Source organism: Tachypleus tridentatus, chromosome 2 (genome assembly GCF_004210375.1).
Source record: "Tachypleus tridentatus isolate NWPU-2018 chromosome 2, ASM421037v1, whole genome shotgun sequence".
Classification (NCBI taxonomy): domain Eukaryota; kingdom Metazoa; phylum Arthropoda; class Merostomata; order Xiphosura; family Limulidae; genus Tachypleus; species Tachypleus tridentatus.
In genome coordinates this window covers 32,300,400-32,319,342 of record NC_134826.1, presented here as the reverse complement: position 1 = coordinate 32,319,342, position 18,943 = coordinate 32,300,400, and the positions used below count along the sequence as shown (strand labels likewise).

The 18,943-nt window shown below is 35.1% G+C and overlaps 1 protein-coding gene across 1 annotated transcript; it reads right to left on the bottom strand.

Annotated features, from left to right (window-relative positions):
* Positions 1-7,491: 7,491 nt before the first annotated feature.
* LOC143235381 (uncharacterized) lies at positions 7,492-18,149 on the bottom strand. The gene is made up of 2 exons (XM_076473489.1): positions 17,871-18,149; positions 7,492-9,166 (listed from the first exon to the last, which is right to left on the bottom strand). The coding sequence occupies exons 1-2, from the start codon at positions 17,947-17,949 to the stop codon at positions 8,667-8,669; spliced, it is 579 nt and encodes a 192-aa protein (XP_076329604.1). The 5' UTR covers positions 17,950-18,149; the 3' UTR covers positions 7,492-8,666.
* Between the last annotated feature and the right edge of the window lie 794 nt (positions 18,150-18,943).

Here is an 18,943-nt window from a genome sequence, read left to right as displayed (position 1 = left end):
TTTCAGAAATAAATAAAAATCCATATCTTGCATAGTTTACTGTTATATGTTAATTACATAAAAAAGTTGTTGCTTTTTAACCCTTAAATGGTGGACATCACCAGTTGATGCTGCTACCCTCAACATTCCCGCTGTTTAAGGATTAAGTGTAAAGCTACACAATAGGCTATCTGTATTATAAAAAAGAGAAAAAATACTGTAATATTTTAATAATTTGAGATAGCATTTCTAAATTTAACAAATATTTTCTTATCTTAAATTCATAAAATCACCACATTTCTTCAAAATAACTTTACAAAATAATTTCACATTTGCCAATTCAAAATTTTAAAGCTCCCTACATGTTACCTAGGTCCAACTTCCCAAGCCTGCAGTCGATGTCACCTTCACCAAAACATACTATCTGTTCTATACATGCTAAACTTTCTTCTAAGATGCACCGAAGTTCTGTGAAAACGTAAAATATTTATGTTTTCAACATTAACTAACTATTCAAGTATAAAACAGTGCCAGAGAAAACACTATTGACAGTTTATTAAACCTGTAATATATCTTAACTGCACAAAACTAAAACTTATAAAATATTATTTATACACCTTTAAGTTCAATTAGTTTAAATTGTTTGAAAGAGTCTGGCTTATGCATGCTTAAAGAATACCTAGAAGATTTTTTTTTTCACTGCTAGAGTACAAAGTAAAAACGAAACAAAAACTAAACTATTAATTTTTCCTTAATCATTTACTATCCGCTAGTACAGCAATATGTCTTCGGATTTACAACGCCTACCATGAGGCGTTCGATTCCCCTTGGTGGGCTGAGCAGATTGCACGATGTGGCTTTACTATATGAAAAAACACACACACACCTCAATCATACAGCTCATGATGTTATTCCAGAAAGTACACTATAATCCCTGGAGGCTATAATTGTGCTTAATGCTTATTAATCGGATAACAACGTAATTTAACAAGGAATGTTTACAGATTTCGAACATTACAAACCGTTCGGCTTCAGTGAACTACTTGGACGTTTTTATTTCCACGAGAACCTTAAATATCTTCGCCGGGAAAAGTCAGTTTGTAGTAAAAACAAAAAAAGACAGCTATGGCTTAGGCGAGATGTAACAATATCAACTCATAATTAATTTGCTCATCATGGACCGAGATCATTGATAAAATATTCAGTTCTAGACCATGTAGAAGACTCAGAATAGTTCATACGTTTGTAAAACTCTTTTATATAAACCAGTATTTGTAGTAACCATTAATACCAGTTGTATTATTACAATTTTTATATTAAAATATATTTGTGTTAAAAATAAAATTGTGTGTATCAATCCTGTTGGCAAATATCATAAAGTTGATACATATTAATATTTAAATAACTTCCAAATTAAAATTTTCGACTGTTTTAAATCATAATGCATTACGTACGTTACATAATAAATGGGAGATTTGTCCGAGACAAGTTATAATACGTAACAAAGTAAATTGGGGACACCTGTTTGAGATCTGAATCAGAGACAATATTCGTTCCAATTAAAAATTCAAACCTTAATTAAATTTATATTTATCAGTGCCAACAAGTTTTGTCTGATTAACAAGGTTTTCTTAAATCACTCTTCCTCGAAAACTAGAAAAATATAACAAAAGGGAATTTCTCGAAATTTTCAAAATCTTATAATTAGAGGTTAAAAAATCAATGAGAAAAATGAGCTAAAAATGCGCGTTGTTGAAATATTAGTCGATAATGATTTGACTAAGAGCGCTTACAGATTTCGAACATCAAAAACCGTTCAACTTCAGTGAATTAACTTCAGACGTTAACATTTCTACGAGGACATTAAATATCTTCGTCGATAAAAAGTCAGCTTATAAGTGGCGTGAGACCAACCAAGCTAGCTCGCTTAAGCAATGTGTAAAAAATCAGCTCATTAGATTTCTATCTACCACACTCAATTCAACATGTTAACAATAAAATATAATTAGACAACTACGTTAAGCAAGTTACTGAAGCCATACACAAAGCCATTAACAACACAATTCTAAAAACAAGGAAGAAACACCCATATAATCAATGGACTTTAACACCGGAAATTCAAGCATTAATAATCAAACGCAGACAGATAAGACGAACACACTTTGCAACACGCGACCCGACCATCAAAACACAGATCAGGAGAACAAATGCAAAAACTAAACAACAAATTAAAATAGCAAAAGAAATAAGTTGGCATAACTTTTGTAAAAACTTAGAAAAACAGGAACAACCCAAAAGAATTTTGGGAAAATTTAAGAGTATTTCTTCCGACAAAAACAAAAACTACGTACTATAACACATCATGCACAACAACACAATCGCAAGGAGAAAGCCGACCTATTAACCGACTACGAAGAATCCTTCTTCAGTGACCTAAGCTCTGCCGACTTTGACACACAACACCAACAAGATGTTAACAACTACATACATACAAATCAATGATATTTCACACCACAATTCCCTGGTAATACACTAGAAAGCTATTCAAGCTCAATCAATAGAAAAATCACCATCATTGAGCTAAAAATTAACATTAAAAACTTGTAAAACACTTTCCCCAGACATGATAAAATACCAAATATTATTCTCCAAAAAGGCTCCAGTCTGCTATTACAACATCTCACAAACATCATGAACATCTCACTAACAACTGGTTATTACCCCGACACATAGAAAAAAAGTCATTATCACTACGATATCAAAGAAACTATCTGTTAAGTTGTCTTGACAAACTGATGGAAAAAATAATATCAAATCGCTTCTTTCATTTCTGTGAAATAAATAACATCCTACCCGAATCTCAGAATGCAATCAGGAAAAACAGACAAGCAATAGATCACCTCACACGACTCACTGAATCAGTTTACAAAGCATTTAATAACAATCAGATAGCCATAGATGTATTTTTAGATATTAAAAAAGCATTTGACAGTGTTTGGCATAACGCCATTAAGTATAAATTAACTCATGTTTACTGAAAGTAAATCAAACTATTATCAAAGGGATATCAAACTTCTTAACGGATAGAACAGCTCAAGTAAAAATCAACAAAACCTTATCAAAATCTTTCAAAATCACTCCAGGAGTGCTCCAAGGATCCGTCCTCTCGCCACTCCTGTACAATGTTTCTGTTAGTGATATACCTTTTCCCCAGTCTAACGTACATTTACAATTCACGATACGCAGACGACATTGCTATCTGGAGTATCTCCAAACACCCACTAATGGCCATGTCTTGCGTTTAAGAAACACTAAACACTGTCTTGAGCTGGAGCAACAAGTGGTTTTAAATCTAACCAAAGGCAAGTAATCACTTTTTTATAGGAAATTAAAAAGACACAGAAAAACTCTAGAAAAAGTAAACATCTCACTCGGCAATACTCCTATCAACATGAGAAAGCACATCTCATTCCTTGGCATCACTTTCGACTCAAGATTAACACGGAAAACACATGTTACCAACATACATTTATTCATTAAAAAACGCATTTCACATTTAATGAACATATCTAGCAAACACTCAAACTGCTCACCAGAGACCATCATCCAAATATACACTGCTGGCGATATTCTTAAAGCCAATGAACATAAAAAAAAATATGCATTTTGCGTTGTTAGACTCAACCACTTATTTGAGTAGAACTTCGAAAGATGAAGATAAGAAAAGGGAAAATAAAAATAAAATACTTTTTTAGCATTTAATAGAGAAGATGTGAACACTATGAAATTAGCCTAAATACTAGCTGGTCAAAAGTTTAAAACCATACCAAAACGAAGTCCTAAACAGGGTAGGAAACGCCTAACAAGAGGTTTGGCATGGTCGATATAAGCGTTTGCAGAAGGCTGGCTGGAATGTTATTCCAAGTGGCGGAGATGGCTTCACGAAGATCATGCACTGTTTGGAATTGACGCCCATTTCTATAGAGTTCCCTTGTCATCCACCCTCAAACATTTTCAACGGAGTTCAGTTCGGACGAATACGCTGGATGGTACAAAAAAATCACGTTATTCGCCATGAAAAAGTCCTTTGTCTTGCGGGCATTGTGGACTGTAGCGTTGTCCTGCTGAAAGTCCGGTCATTTCTACACAAGCGAGGGTCTTCAGTCAACAAGGATGCACTCTACAATATGCCAATGTAGACAGCTACTGTTTGACGCCCCTGTATAACCTGAAGCTCCATTGTTCCATGGAAGGAGAAAGCACCCCAGATCATGATGGAACCTCCTCCACTGTGTCGTGTAGAAAATGTGTCCGGTGGGATATCCTTATTGTGCCAGTGACGTTGGAAGCCATCTAGACCATCCAGGTTAAATTTTTTCTCATCAAAGAAAAAACCTTCTTCCACGTTTCTGCGTCTCATGTTTGGTGCTTTTCAGCAAAGTTTAACTGAGCTGTTTAGTAATGTGGAAAGAGGCATGGCCTTTGAAGACGTTTACGGTTTTTAATGCCTTTCTCTCGTAGATGCCATCTTATTGCACTTGAGCTGCATTATGTGTCCGTAAGAGCCTTAATCTGGTTCGACGATCGGCTGGTGTCTTGCCGGACAACCCGTCGAATCCTTCTGCTCAACGCCGGCAAAACTTTCTTGAGCCGACCACTTTAAATTCTCATTCTGGATCCCTCAGGGTCTTCTAAAAAATTTGCAACAGCAGTTTTACTACGCCCAATCTCACCAGTGATGGCACGTTGAGAGAGACCTTGCTTCTGTAGCTCAATAATTCTGCCACGTTCAAACTCTGTCAACTTTTTAGCCTTTGCCATGATTTTACCCAATGCAACACAGGAAATATCAGTGGGAGATGTTGACAACGCTAATGTTTGAACACAAATGACTAAATTTCGTTACGTGTTTACCGATTAATGCTTCGTTTCAGTATGGTCTTAAACTTTTGACCAGCTAGTATTTAGGCTAATTTCATAGTGTTCACATTTTCCCTATTAAATGCTAACGACGTGTTTTATATTTATTTTCCATTTTCTTATTTTCATCTATCGAAGCTCTACTCAAATAAGTGGTTGAGTCTAACAACGTAAAAAGCACATTTTTTCTTTATGTTCATTGGCCTTAAGATCTTGGCCAGCAGTGTACAAAGCTTACATCCATCCGTTAATAAAGTATGGATGTCAAGTCACATATAATATGTCTAGAAACACACTACAGAAGATCCAAGTACAACAAAATAAAATACTAAGAGCAGCAAACCGACTACCATCATACACACCTGTCAACTATGTACACAAAATCAGTAACTTACCAACTCGTAGAAACAGGCTCACAGAAATATCATACAAATGTTGCTTAAAAGCAGAACATAGAAACCAACTAACTGCATCATTATGTAAGTTATCCAGTGCACCTACAAAATACATTTCACCATATAACATATTTCAACAATCACAAATCACTCAACAAAATACATAATCACAGACAAAGTGAATTTATCTAAATATTTATATGCATTTCTTTTTCAGATCCAGGCATAGGACAGGTAAAACATTCGGCGCCTGTCCTGTAAAAGTTGGGTTTCTCGGGGCACTCCCGTTTTCCCCCACATCCAAATCTCAGGCATTAGATCTTTAGATCCAAGCCAAGGCAACACGATTGCCCAGCCCTGAATTGGGTCGTTTTACGTTGATATCTGGTTGTCGGGTTCCGGCCAGACTTACTTCTCCGGTGCCGCCTTTGTTTCGCCCCCCCTTCCTTTCTCACCCGTCATTTTTATAATGCCCCACCGCACTTCATCACCTTAAATAAGTAAAAATTAAATACAGGCAAATTTCCAAACACAGTTAATAATATTTCATGTGAGGGGACGAAGAGGAACGATAAAGTTCCTGATAACCCCTGTTGGGGAGAGAATTATTCAGACTTCTCTCTCTCTAAACTAAACCCCTGCCAAGTTCGTTTGTGTTTGGAAAATGGACTCAACTTCGATCAACCAAGGCAAAATGACGATTTTGAGCTCAGTTGATATTTTAAAGTACCACATTTAATGAAAATGAAGTTGATAAATATTCCCAACACTTTGAGAAAGATTCCGAAGCCATGGAATGGCCCACCAAAAAATTACCGAATGGTTTGACTGGTAAAGCCCAAGAAGCTTATGCTGCTCTCTCTCTTTAGAAACTTTACAGATTATGATAAGGTCAAAGCAGCTATCATCAGAGCATACGAGCTACTACTAGAAGCTTATCACATAAAAGTTTTAAGGTTATCACAAGCAAGATAGACAAACTTTTATGGAATTCGCCCATTAAAATTAAGTTCATTTTGATCGATGGCGTGATTCTTAGTATATTGGTAACAGTTTTGGCATATTAAAATAATTATGTCTAATTGAAGAATTTAAATGCTCTAAAAGTGATGGCTCAAAACTTACTTGAATGACCAAAATGAAACACTACAGAAAACAGCTGCTCTTTCGGTGGTTACACTTTAACACATAAAACAACTTTTCATAAATAGAAATTCCTGCATTCTCAGCAAAAACCTATACTTGTTCAATCTACTGACGTTGAAGATTCTTTTGAAAAATTCAGCTTCTTTATTTTGAATTCATATTACTGACAGGATAAAAATTTCATCAGAGCGCCTCTCTGCCATTATTGTAAAAAATCTGATTATGTTATGTTCGATTGTTGGGGTTGAAAAAAGAAAAAAAAAGAAAAGAAAAGAAGACAACACCCAGTGTTATTTCTACTTATGGATGTAGTTTAACTAGATCACCCCATGTTGTTGATTTGAACCCTGATAAAATGGCTGTTGTAGATAGCGAGGGATTTAGACCTTTGTGTCTGTTGGTTCTGTGTCTTTGAGAAATGACACTGCTAATCCCATAATCATACGCAACCTACGTGATACTGGGATGCGTCAATCATTGTTGTTAGAGAGTATATTTTCCTTAGATTTGAGTCCTGCCACGGGTAAGTCTGTTACTGCTCAGAGTATTGAGGGTGGTTTTATCATTTTTTCTCTTCATGGAAACATGAATAGACTCTACTACAATGCTTAGAACAACTAAGGATAAACCAGAGTTTCCTATCTGCTAGCTGTCATGAAAAGTACTAATCAATTTTAGTACTGTCTAAATAGACGTTTGTAACTTGAGAAAATAATGCAGACACCAATCCCCTCCCCAGTTTGTTTCCTTTTTTATAGTCCCTAGTTGTCGGCTTGAAAATACAACTTTTGGAATTTTATTCAACTTGTTCCTGTACTTATTTTGACAGTTCCTTTTCAAATTATTATTTTTTTAATTATGTTATTATAAGGCATATATATATATATATATATATACACTGTTATGAATAATGCCAACGAAAGCCCTGAGGTACTTTTTATGTAAAATAAGTGTTAAAAGACCTAATACGTAATATGATATACACACTTCATTATATAGAAAATTGAACAGAGCATGTTCTCCGTCACTAGTTTAAACAATAACACTGTATATCTGTATATTAATAGCTCAAGATTGGTATTGAAACGTGTCAAGCTCCAGCAAAAAATATATGGAAGTTTCATGATGATTTGAGCAATCGATTGGAGAAGTTGGACAAATAGAATAAAGCATTGCAGAATGCTTATAAGTGTCACAAACTAAAGATATTCTGTGATTGGAAGAAGTGGAAACAAGAAAAGGGTTAATTGTTATCAATAACCTTCCAAAGTGAGAATCCTTTACATAATAGGCTTGAAGCAATCAGTGGACTGCAATTTTCCAGCTGAGTCAGCAACTATAACTGAACGACAAGTCTGCATGTAAAGGGTCATAAACTGCTTTCACAAGAGTTGGCTTTTGTAACAGATAGATGACCAATAACTTAGTTTATCTATCTTATTGGCACAAAACAGCCCACTTACTGTGGTGTTAAGAATGAACGGATTGGTCAAATGACATGGAACAATTGTTTTGCTTACAGATGAATACATACTTTTGATGCAAACTGGTATGAGATGTGTACACATTTTGAGTTTCGGGAATCACAATCATTCCACATGCCAGACCACATGGCATGTTGGTCTGGGGACATTAATGGCAGCTATATGAACTTTATGTAATAAAATATGGCATTATAAATGGCATGTGATATACGGATGCACTTTGACAACCACAGAGTTGGCACATCAAGGTGCAGTTGATCAGAACTGCTTGGAGGAAGAGGGTAGCGAGCAAAACGATTCACCTTGAACACCGATGAGAGAGCCTGGGAAGACGTTTGGTTCATCCATTCATTGTTGATGTACTGAAGGAACTCTAATAGAGGAATGAGCCAAACTACCCCAACAGCTCATTGATTCACTTACTTTAAGAGGGAATCTGTTGGTTTAATATTTTATCAATCAAAGGGGCTTGGATTGGTATTGTAATAAAGCACTAGGCTTAGGAGATGGGTGAGCTGGGTTCGAATCCATGATACCACAAAATATTTCATGCTTTTGGTGTGTTATAAGGCTTGACTATCAACAACTTAGCGTTGGAGGTGATGGTATGGGTTAGCTAACAAGTAATTTGTTCAAAATTACGGACAGTGACTGATAACTCTAATAGTTTCGCCATAAAGTTACAGGTCAGAAGTATCTTAGTAAAAAATAAAGTAAATTAAGTCAGTAACTTAATTTATTATTATTGACAGATTTGTTTTTTTATTAGAAAATATGTGTAAAATCTTATCTTTGTTTTCTTTTTATCAGGAATTTCCATTTCTACTGAAGGTGGAGTTATATGGTTTTCTTGTACTGTGAAATAACCATAATCTAAAGATGATATATTTCTTGCACTGTTCTGTTTTGATGAACTTGAAGTTAAGTGTGGAAGACTGATTGTAGAGTAGTCACGGAGGTTGGTGGTATTCCTCTCCACATCTGAAACAGTTACATGAAGTAGTGAAACAGTGCCATCTATCGCTGAAGACTCTCCTACGGTAGACATTTTCTTATCTTCTAATGTCTCCATCGGCGTCGTTGAGTTAATGTACGTTTCCGTGACAGTTTGGAACAAAGAAAAAGACTCGTTTATATTTGTAGCAAAAGCAAAACGTCTTTTATCGGGACTGGGACTGGGATAGCTGCTATTTTCTTTGATATGACCTTCAATAATGTCCAATACTTTTATCTCCGATCCAACTAAAAATAGGAAGAAGTCATTTCGATTACACTTATAATAACAACCAAAATCTATTTGGCTGACTACACTATTGTTACCACCAATTAACTATTTGTAATATTATGTTCACTTATAAGCAAATTTTTAGATAAATAAAAATTATGAATTAAAAATAAAAAAACAGTTATTCTTAAAATATGTGTATACGTTATCTATTCTGCAGCTAAGCTCGAAGTTGATGTTTATAATAAACGTGAAGTTACCGCAATATTTAAGAACAGGAATCTAATAATCAAACGTTAGCCGGTTTAGGTGATGTTATTTACAAATATAAGAGCACATGTTCGTTCTGTATTATCTAACTAAAGAATTAGCAGTTGGCGGTCTTCTATATTACTAGTAAAACTTATCGATGTAATATATAAATCAGTTTAGACTTACAAGTTACAGCAGTAATCAGTTTATAAGGTTTTATAGCTATTGGTGCCAAAATAATTTGTGATTTAAATTACCCTGAAATACATTGAAAAACATTCATGTAAGCGTCACCAATTTATTAAAGTTATATTTGGTAATAATACTGACGTTGCGTAAAATTGTGACGATTTAAAGTGTAACTATGAACTTCAATGACCTATGTGTTCACACTAGCGTACCGATTACAAACTTATTCAACGAATCTTTGGATCTTTAAAAAAATCGAATAAATATTCAAGCATTCTGGTAATAAAGAAAAACTAGTCAATATAATACTCCTTATACACATCACAAGAACTACCGTAGCTACTTAATTATTAAAAGTTATTTACTTTCTTTTTTTGACAACTGTATATTGAATTTTGCTCAGTGAAAGCTTTGTTTTGAATTTCGCACAAAGCTACTTGACGGCTATCTGCGCTAGTCGTCCCTAATTTAGCACTGTAACACTACAGGGAAGGCATCTAGTCATCACCACCTACCGCCAACCCCTGGGCTACTCTTTTACCCACGCATAGTGGGATTGACCGTCACATTATAATGCTCCCACGGCTAAAAGGTCGAGCATGTTTGGTGCGACAGGGATTCGAAACCGCGACTCTCCGATTACGAGTAGAACAACCTAACCACCTGACCATGCCAGGATTTCCCAGTAAAAGCAAAAATTATTAATATATGGTGGGACAACATTATTTACAGACACCTTACCAACACATATATATCAGCATTTTTAACGTAACATTTCATTTCAGAAACTATAAGTCAAAATGTTTTAAATTTTAAAGTCGTAAGATGTTTGTTTTCAAGTAATATATTTTTGTAACTTATAATATTATCTACTATATTTATATGTGTTAGGTATGAGACTCATGTGTTACTGTTTCTGTGCTGGTATTTAGTATTGGTATCAATAAAAGCTTGGTTTCGATACCCATGACAGATACACTACCAATAATATATTGCATAGCTTTGTGCTTAACAGCAAACAAACAAAAATAAGTATTACTTGATTGTAAATCATAAAATAATTGCTCTCATATAGTCGCTAAAAATTGCTATATATCATATTAACTTGTATGAAGAGATACATTCCAATGTACTAAAGTATATGTAAGTGAAAATATATTTATTAAATGACTAAAGTTTGTTAAATATACGTTTCTGATTACTGAAGGCAGTTATTGAGAAACGCAAAAATATGTAGTAACAAGATGACATAAGTTTGAAAACTATAAAAGCATTACCAAATTTTTGAAGGTAATGAAATTTCACGTTTGTTACTTTGTTCAGTCTGTCTGCTTTCTGTTCAAGTGATTTGAAACGTTGAAATTGACGAGCGGAAGTACCTCTTCGCAGCGTGAATCTAGCAGGAAATGGAAGCCAGGAAACGGAGACTGTTAATATATTACCACATTGTATGTCACGTCAGACGAACATTTTCAAGCAAAAGGAAATAATGGCTCGAATAAAAAAAAACAACCGTATTCGACCACAAGGCATCGAAGATAACCGTTAGAATAAGAGATTTCCAAGGTAAGCATCAGATTCTCTGGTCATTATTTTCTGAAGCTATGTTTGATAACAATACCCTTTCCTTTCATCTACACGTTTTATGAAGTGTGATGTTACTACAAAGTTTTGATATTATGTCTTATTATGTTCACAAAAAAACATGTTAACAATTTCAACAAATATGTTTTATTTAGGTTGTTACTAACTATTGTACGTTATTTTATTTTTACGAAGTTTATTTATAGAGATTATTGAAAAATATCTTTATAAAGGTACGTGAAATACGAGTACGCACATAAGAATTACCGTTAGATAGTTCAGATGAGGAGCATAATATTTTATCCAAAGTAAGTAGTTTTGTTACGTGCTGAAACTAGTAAGTAGTTTTGTTATGTGCTGAAACTTTCAATAGACGTAACGTTAGAGAATACTTAAAGAATATGACGTTATATTGTCTCTGTTGCAAGATTTAGAGAAAGAAAAGTTGTTAAAATTAAACAAATGTAAGTCTAATTCAGCTATTTGTTTCTGCATTAAGTTAAACACGCACTAAAAAAAATCCAGATGTAACCTGACCAGTGATATTATTGGTAAATAAACAGTTCTGAAAGGTTGGCCTGAAAGGCGTTTTATGAAACCCATATACAACTTAAACAACATAAACAACTACTTTTAGCTAAACAAAATTCCTAATATAAAACTTTTGTAATGATAAAAAGTTATTGACGATTAAGTTCACATAATATTTTATACAACTTTACTGATATGAGACGAATATGAGTAACAATAAAATAAATAGTACTATTTAAATCTGTTTATTGAAAACAACTGTTTTTTGCTCACAGAAAATGACCAAAATCACATATTATAATGCAAGCAATTAAGATAATGTAAAATTGGGACGCCTTACTCTGAAGACGATTCATTACGTGTATGTGCGAGAGTTGACTGTCTTACTTTCCCTAATATCTAACATGATAACTAAAACCAATCCAGTGCTTTACATGGAATATTCTGATTTAGGATTGTTCTCACAAAAGAAAGATAAAATCATTTTAAAATAGGGCATGTGTCAATTTCTTTATATTATTTTTGCTTCCAACACCTACATTTGGCTGGTGTGATGACCGTAATTTTTTGAATAATAATAGAAAACTGTGCACATGAGCTATTTTATTTAATGATTTTTGTTAGAAAAGGGGGACAAAAACCTCATTAATTAGGGCACAAGTACGTAAGTATATACATAAATACTTAAATTATTAAATGAGTCAATTATTACTTTTTAAAACTCAGGATATGAAATTAGCATCTAAGGAGGTAATAAAGAACTTAAAAAAACAGAAGGAAGGAGAATACTGTCCATCATACACTTCTTAATGGGTTCCCTCAACTAGTGTAGCTAAACATTACTCCATATTTTTATCTTATTATTGGTAGGTAACGGACTTTTTAATGTCACAAACGAGAAGAACTGATTCCTACATTAGGAGTCAAGGTATGTTAAACATCTGCTAGAAACGCATCGCTTCTCCCCAGTGGCACAGCGAAATGTTTGTGGACTTACGACTTTCGAAACCAGATAATCCTTTCTGTAGTTTCATGCTTAACTCCTAACAAACTGGAAACGCATGAAAAAGTAATGAGTGAAACTCTTATCGTATTAATATATAAAGTATCTATAAACTTGTCTTGTAACTGTGATCCTTTAAAGACCAAAGTCATGTTTATAGTTATATAATGGAACACGTGTTTTTAACAGTAGATTTCTAATCGAAATGTAATTGTAAAAGAGCAAATGACCACGTCTAATGAAACCCTATATTATCATATGATTATGATGTCAGTTAAACAGTACAACATAAAATGACACATTAGAAAATAAAATTTTATTCATTTTCTAATATTCTGGTTAAACATTATTAGTATCCTAAAATATTTAACACATGCCATACGAGCCAACCCAATAATGTTGGTGCTGAATCTAGGATGGTCAACAGGGTGATCATTCTGGAAACGGCTGATTTAGGGCTATTTCGACAGATCTTAATCAATGAATCTCGGAACAACATCTAAGATGAAAAAATAAGAACAGAACTAAATATTAATTAATTTATGACAGGAAGAAATTTATTTATATTACGTTATGGTGATACTATAGTAGGCATTACATCACCCTTCTATGGCCCGGCATGGCCAAGCGTGTTAAGGCGTGCGACTCGTAATTTGAGGGTCGCGGGTTCGCATCCCCGTCGCGCTAAACATGATCGCCCTTCCAGCCGTGGGGGCGTTATAATGTGACGGTCAATCCCACTATTCGTTGGTTAAAGAGCAGCCCAAGAGTTGGCGGTGGGTGGTGATGACTAGCTGTCTTCCCTCTAGTCTTACACTGCTAAATTAGGGACGGCTAGCACAGATAGCCCTCGAGTAGCTTTGTGCGAGATTCAAAAACAAACAATGCATCACCCTTCTTATATTTTCGCTTCATTGAAAAATGGGATTTTTAATTTTAGAATAACTAGAAAAATCATTTAATAATGATTCGTGCATTTTCCTTGGACTCCATCATTGCAGCTTTGGGCTTTAGTGTGCCGTTAGTTCACAAAATATTGAAAGTAACACTTTGTGCTGTAAAGTAATAAATAGTACTGTTACCTTCAAAAACTGGGAATCTCCGATTCAACTGGTATGTCAAATCAATTGCGATATCTTCGAATTACATCTTCCCTCGTCCGATGTGGACCCAGGGTTTAATTTAATGGCTACACACGTAAACAACCACATCTAGAACATTTCAAGCATGTTTCATTGCTACAGTGTTTTACATTACATGTACAAGTTAGCTTCTCCATGTCGGTTTTCATAGTCTCAGATCAGGTCACGTGTCTTATCAAGCGACGTAAACCTAGAAAACAATGCCAAATATGTTCTTGCTGTCTAATCAAACCTTTCTGAAAAGACTTTTTTATTCACGCCAAGGTACCAAGCTGGCTCGTTTGGCTGGTGTTAACATGGTCTAAGGCAATGAAAAGCATTTTGTTTTCAGATATAAAAAAATATGGATTGTGGTATTAATTTTGTTCTCACCTCATTGTCGGCACTCCAAAAGTGTTGTTTAATACAATATGGATACACAAAATGACATTACCTGATTTTAAAATACTTTTTGTGAAATATAGTTTCATATTCGCAGAGAATATGCACATATATACATTACTTTAAGGTAATGTTTCACTTTGCTTTTCAATTAAAATTTTATCTCTCGAAAGGTTTATGGTTCGCAACCATAACGTTTATGACAAAATTGAAAATAGGCGTTACTAGTCGTGCCCAGATTGAGGAAGAAGATCCACTTTTTCACTCCTAAGAAATTTTGTACTATTATAGGTCTGTAATGGTGTTGTTTATAGTAGAATTTTACCCCTAAAGGATTCCTTAGTTGTCATTTACTTGCGCAAAGCAACTGGACTATCTGTGCCAAACAACGGTAAAACAACGTAAAAGTAAAATCGTTGTAAAATGTAAAAAATTAATCAAGATAAAATTTTAAAAATTCATAAAGCAGGTAAAATACTTAAATGGAATTGAAAAGGCCAATGGCTCTTAAAAATTTAAAAACATGAGTAAGGTGGCTGCTGTCACCATCACCAATGACACACCATCGCCAGTGATACTTTCCAGCCTCAGGAGTGAACCCATGGAGTAAACATGTTTTATGTTTATGGCCATCGGAGAGCAAGAGCGAAAAAAGGAGGGAAGTATACTGCCCAATGACTTTCCAAACGTTTTCATATATGGTTTTGGAGCTGTTGGTACAAGAGATACTAGCTGTGAACTTAAGCCAAGATTCCTTTTGGCTTTGCCATCTTATCTGCCAAGCATGAGCACAGGCCCACTGAAAAGTAATACAAAAGGTATCTCAGGCCCAATTCTGAGCTTTCCGTGTCATTCCATGTCGAGGTTATAGGATTACATTAAGCATTCACCTCGACATTATAGTCAGTCACTGTGCCATGCAGTCGCTTATTTATGCCATATAAACAACAGCAAAATCAAATACGAAGAGAGCAATGAAAGAGGGTCAGTTGGCCCTATCCAACTACCACGAAGACAAGTGATCCGAGTGGCTTCGACCACTGCCAGTCTCGCTCCAAGTGATAGGAAAAGGACCACTGTTTCTGGGTCACTGTTCACCCTGCAAGTTTAAAGGAACAGATATAGATATTATTAGCAGTAAAGACTGATTAGGTGCATGAAAATAAGTATTATACCAGTACTGAAGAGAAAGGTTGTGCTCTGAGAACACACGCTATATGGAACGACCCTTCCTATCAATATCAGTATCACCACAGAGGGGATTACGTTCATTAAAGTCCCCAGGATAAAAAAAAGAGAAATAACAACTGTTCAATGAGAACACCAAGAACTGCTTGATCATGGGTCCCTGCAAAATACAGGTAGAGAAAACAAACAGTGATGATATGACCCAAGGAAACATGGGTGGCGATAGCCTCTAATAGGTATATGGAGTGACAAAGACAGTGTAAGCACATACTGGTCGATCAGTAGTGCCACCCCTTCGTGCACTCATCTGTCATACAAACTGTCATTCCAGCATAAATAAAACTGCCAAAAGATGATTGTATCGACAGGTTTCAGAACAGAACGTTTCCTGTAAGGAAAGACACACAGTATGATAAGAATCAATTAAGGTCTTAATGTCATTTAGATTAGAATAGAAATATCGACAGTTTCACTGTATCAATGTCTCAACTTCTTATGGTTAACTTCAGTTATTCACACAGTACGTTATTGTTTATAATGGTGTAACTGAGGTGGAGTTACTTTGTGATAGTGTATGTTAATATCGCATCTGTTTCCTGATGCCTAGATTGCTACAATCAAATTCACGTATTCTTGTTGTTTGTTTCTTAACAGCGCATGAGCACTATGTACTTGTTGCACTTGATCAGGACTGGGATTCTTCTGACAGGCCCTGGCACGGACAGATGGTTAAGGCACTTGACTCTTATTCTGAGAGTCGCTGGTTCGAATCCCCGTCACACCAAACATGCTTGCCCATTCAGCCGTGGGGCGTTATAAGTGACGGTCAGTCCCACTATTCGTTGGTAAAAGAGTAGCCCAAGTGTTGACGGTGGGTGGTGATGACTAGCTGCCTTTCTACTAGTCTTATGCGAGGTCTGTTCAAAAATACGCGGACTGTTTGAATTGCGCGGCTCCAGTTGGTTCCAGGGGAATCCGCTTGGTGTCGCTAGGTTTGCACAGATCAGCTGATTACGACGCCATTTCCCGATTGCAGATATCTTCATTTGTGTATTAGCTACGCGGTTTTAAGTGAAGTGCGATTTTTTCGTTTGGCGGATTTCAGAATGAATGACCTGAAGGAGCAACGACTTGCTGTGAAATTTTGTGTTAAACTTGGAAAATCTGCGACTGAAACTTTTGCTATGCTTAACACGGCTTACGATGATGTTGCTATGAAGCGTACGACATGTTTCAAGTGGCATGAACGTTTTAAGGATGGTCGACAGTCCATTGAAGATGATGAGCGTCCTGGACGTCCTTCCACGTCAACTGACGACCCACACGTCGACAAAATCAACACCCTGGTGCGGTCAAATGGACGTCTGACTGTCAGGGAGCTTGTTGAAGAGTGTGGGATATCAGTTGGATCTTGTTACGAGATTTTGACCGAAAAATTGAAGATGCACCGCGTTGCTGCGAAATTTGTGCCTCAGAACTCGTGAGTTTTTGGCCAAACACTCGATCATTGTTTTTCCCCACCCCCCTACTCACCTGACCTTGCTCCTTGCGATTTTTTCTTGTTCCCCAAACTCAAAAGACCCTTGAAAGGAAGAAGATTTGAGACGATTCCCGAGATTAAGGTAAATGCGACGAAGGAGCTGGAGGACATTACAAAAGAAGCGTACCAGGACTGTTTCAACAAGTGGAAACACCGTTGGGATAAGTGTGTGCGTTGGGGAGGAGAGTACTTTGAAGGGGTCCCAGGCCTCTAACTTCTAAATAAAGTACATTTTGTTTTATGACGTCGGTTCGCGTATTTTTGAACAGCCCTCGTACTGCTAAATTAGGGACGGCTAGCGCAAATACCTCTCGTGTAGTTTTGCGCGAAATTAAAAAAATAAACAAACTATTACTGATGGCAAGATTAGAAAGTTTGACCCCATGTTCTACTCAACCAACTAACATTTTTGTTTCTACAAACGAGAAATTTTATCTTCATATCTTTCAAAACCTCATTTAAATTTCTTAGTTTTCCAAATACAGAAATTAACATAATGGTAAGAGGAGTTTTAATTATATATCAAGTGATTATTTCAAAGATTTTGTAATAACAAAATTCAGTATTCTTACATAAAACTCACATTTAGTCATAGCTTAACGTGCTATCATACATACTTAATAAAACTTCAGGTACACTAAGAATCATAGTTTATAAATTTACTGAATTAGCTCTAATACAAACTATGTTCATATCACTAGTTTTCATTCCAACTCTATATGTTTTACAAAGGCTTAGGTAATGTTGTTACTAAGGTACTATTGGCGAATAGTCTTAGTAAGCATACTTTTATGTTTTATGTTTTCGACTTGTTATTAGGTATGTTACTTGCAGTGCACAGAAATCAAAATAGATATATTATATCAAACATCTAAAGTTATTTTTAAAACCTTCTATAATAAGTTACTTACCAACACCTTTCATCGATATCCATAATACCAGTATCCAGAGAAAACCCACAACTATAAATAAGAATGTTTGAGAAGTCATATTTGTTACGTGTTCAAGCGATCACTGTTTATTTATCGTCAACAACTTCAGTTAATAAACCTTCCGTACAGAAGTTACAATATAAACTACGTATTTTATCATCTAAATATAATAGTTTCTTGAAATATGCTTGTTTTTTTCAAAATAATTTAGGATTAGCATTGTTTTCTTTCACTTATTTTATGACCAGCGTCAGAGACTTCTCCTAGCGTTCTGCGAAGAGTCAGTCTCATGTCTTATTGTTAATAACGACTTCGAGTATCCTCACCGATGCACCTGCTCGTGTTTGTTGCTATGACACTAAGATGGATTTCATATAAAGCTCACGCGAACTTCTTACGAAGCAGTTAGACATGATCATACTGATGTCTTCTTATTGTTGAGGAAGGAAGGGAAAGGAGATTTCTTGAAGAATACGGATAACATGTGTAAAGTTTTAAATAAAATGATTTTGTTCCGATATATGTTTTATTTCATTGTTTATGCTTAATTGGAGCATTAGGTTATCAACAACAGTTATATGTTATAGTCATAATTTTCTATACACACATAAGTACAAGATTTGTTATCTGAGATTGTTATAAAACACATATTCACATCTAATTCAAGAAAAATACATGATATCACAACATGTTTGGTTGTATAATTACATTCTTCAGTGCATTTTTTCAATTATTGTATATTTTGACCTTTACTTCTGCATTTTGTTCTTGATATTCAGAGGACTAAACAATATATACAAGAAACATTTTATATGCACCTAAAGAACTGCAGCAAAAATATTTTTTAGATAATATTTTTACTAAGGCTGGATTTTGCTATAATAATATGTTTTACGGATATGTTTTATGGCGTATTACGTAGCACGTGTTTTTTATAACCTCCACATTTAGGTCACTTTAATATATATTTAGATAAAGGAAGTATGTATATCTCACGTGATCAGTGAACAAAAATTTAAATCCAGACATGATAGGTTTAAAATTTGTTAAGC

Excerpts from the sequence above, each read along its gene's own strand:
- LOC143235381 (XM_076473489.1), bottom strand. The coding sequence starts at position 17,949 with ATGACTTCTCAAACATTCTTATTTATAGTTGTGGGTTTTCTCTGGATA. Across the intron at positions 9,167-17,870 it reads GATATCGATGAAAGGTGTTG|TTGGATCGGAGATAAAAGTA; the intron begins GTAAGTAACTTA and ends TCCTATTTTTAG.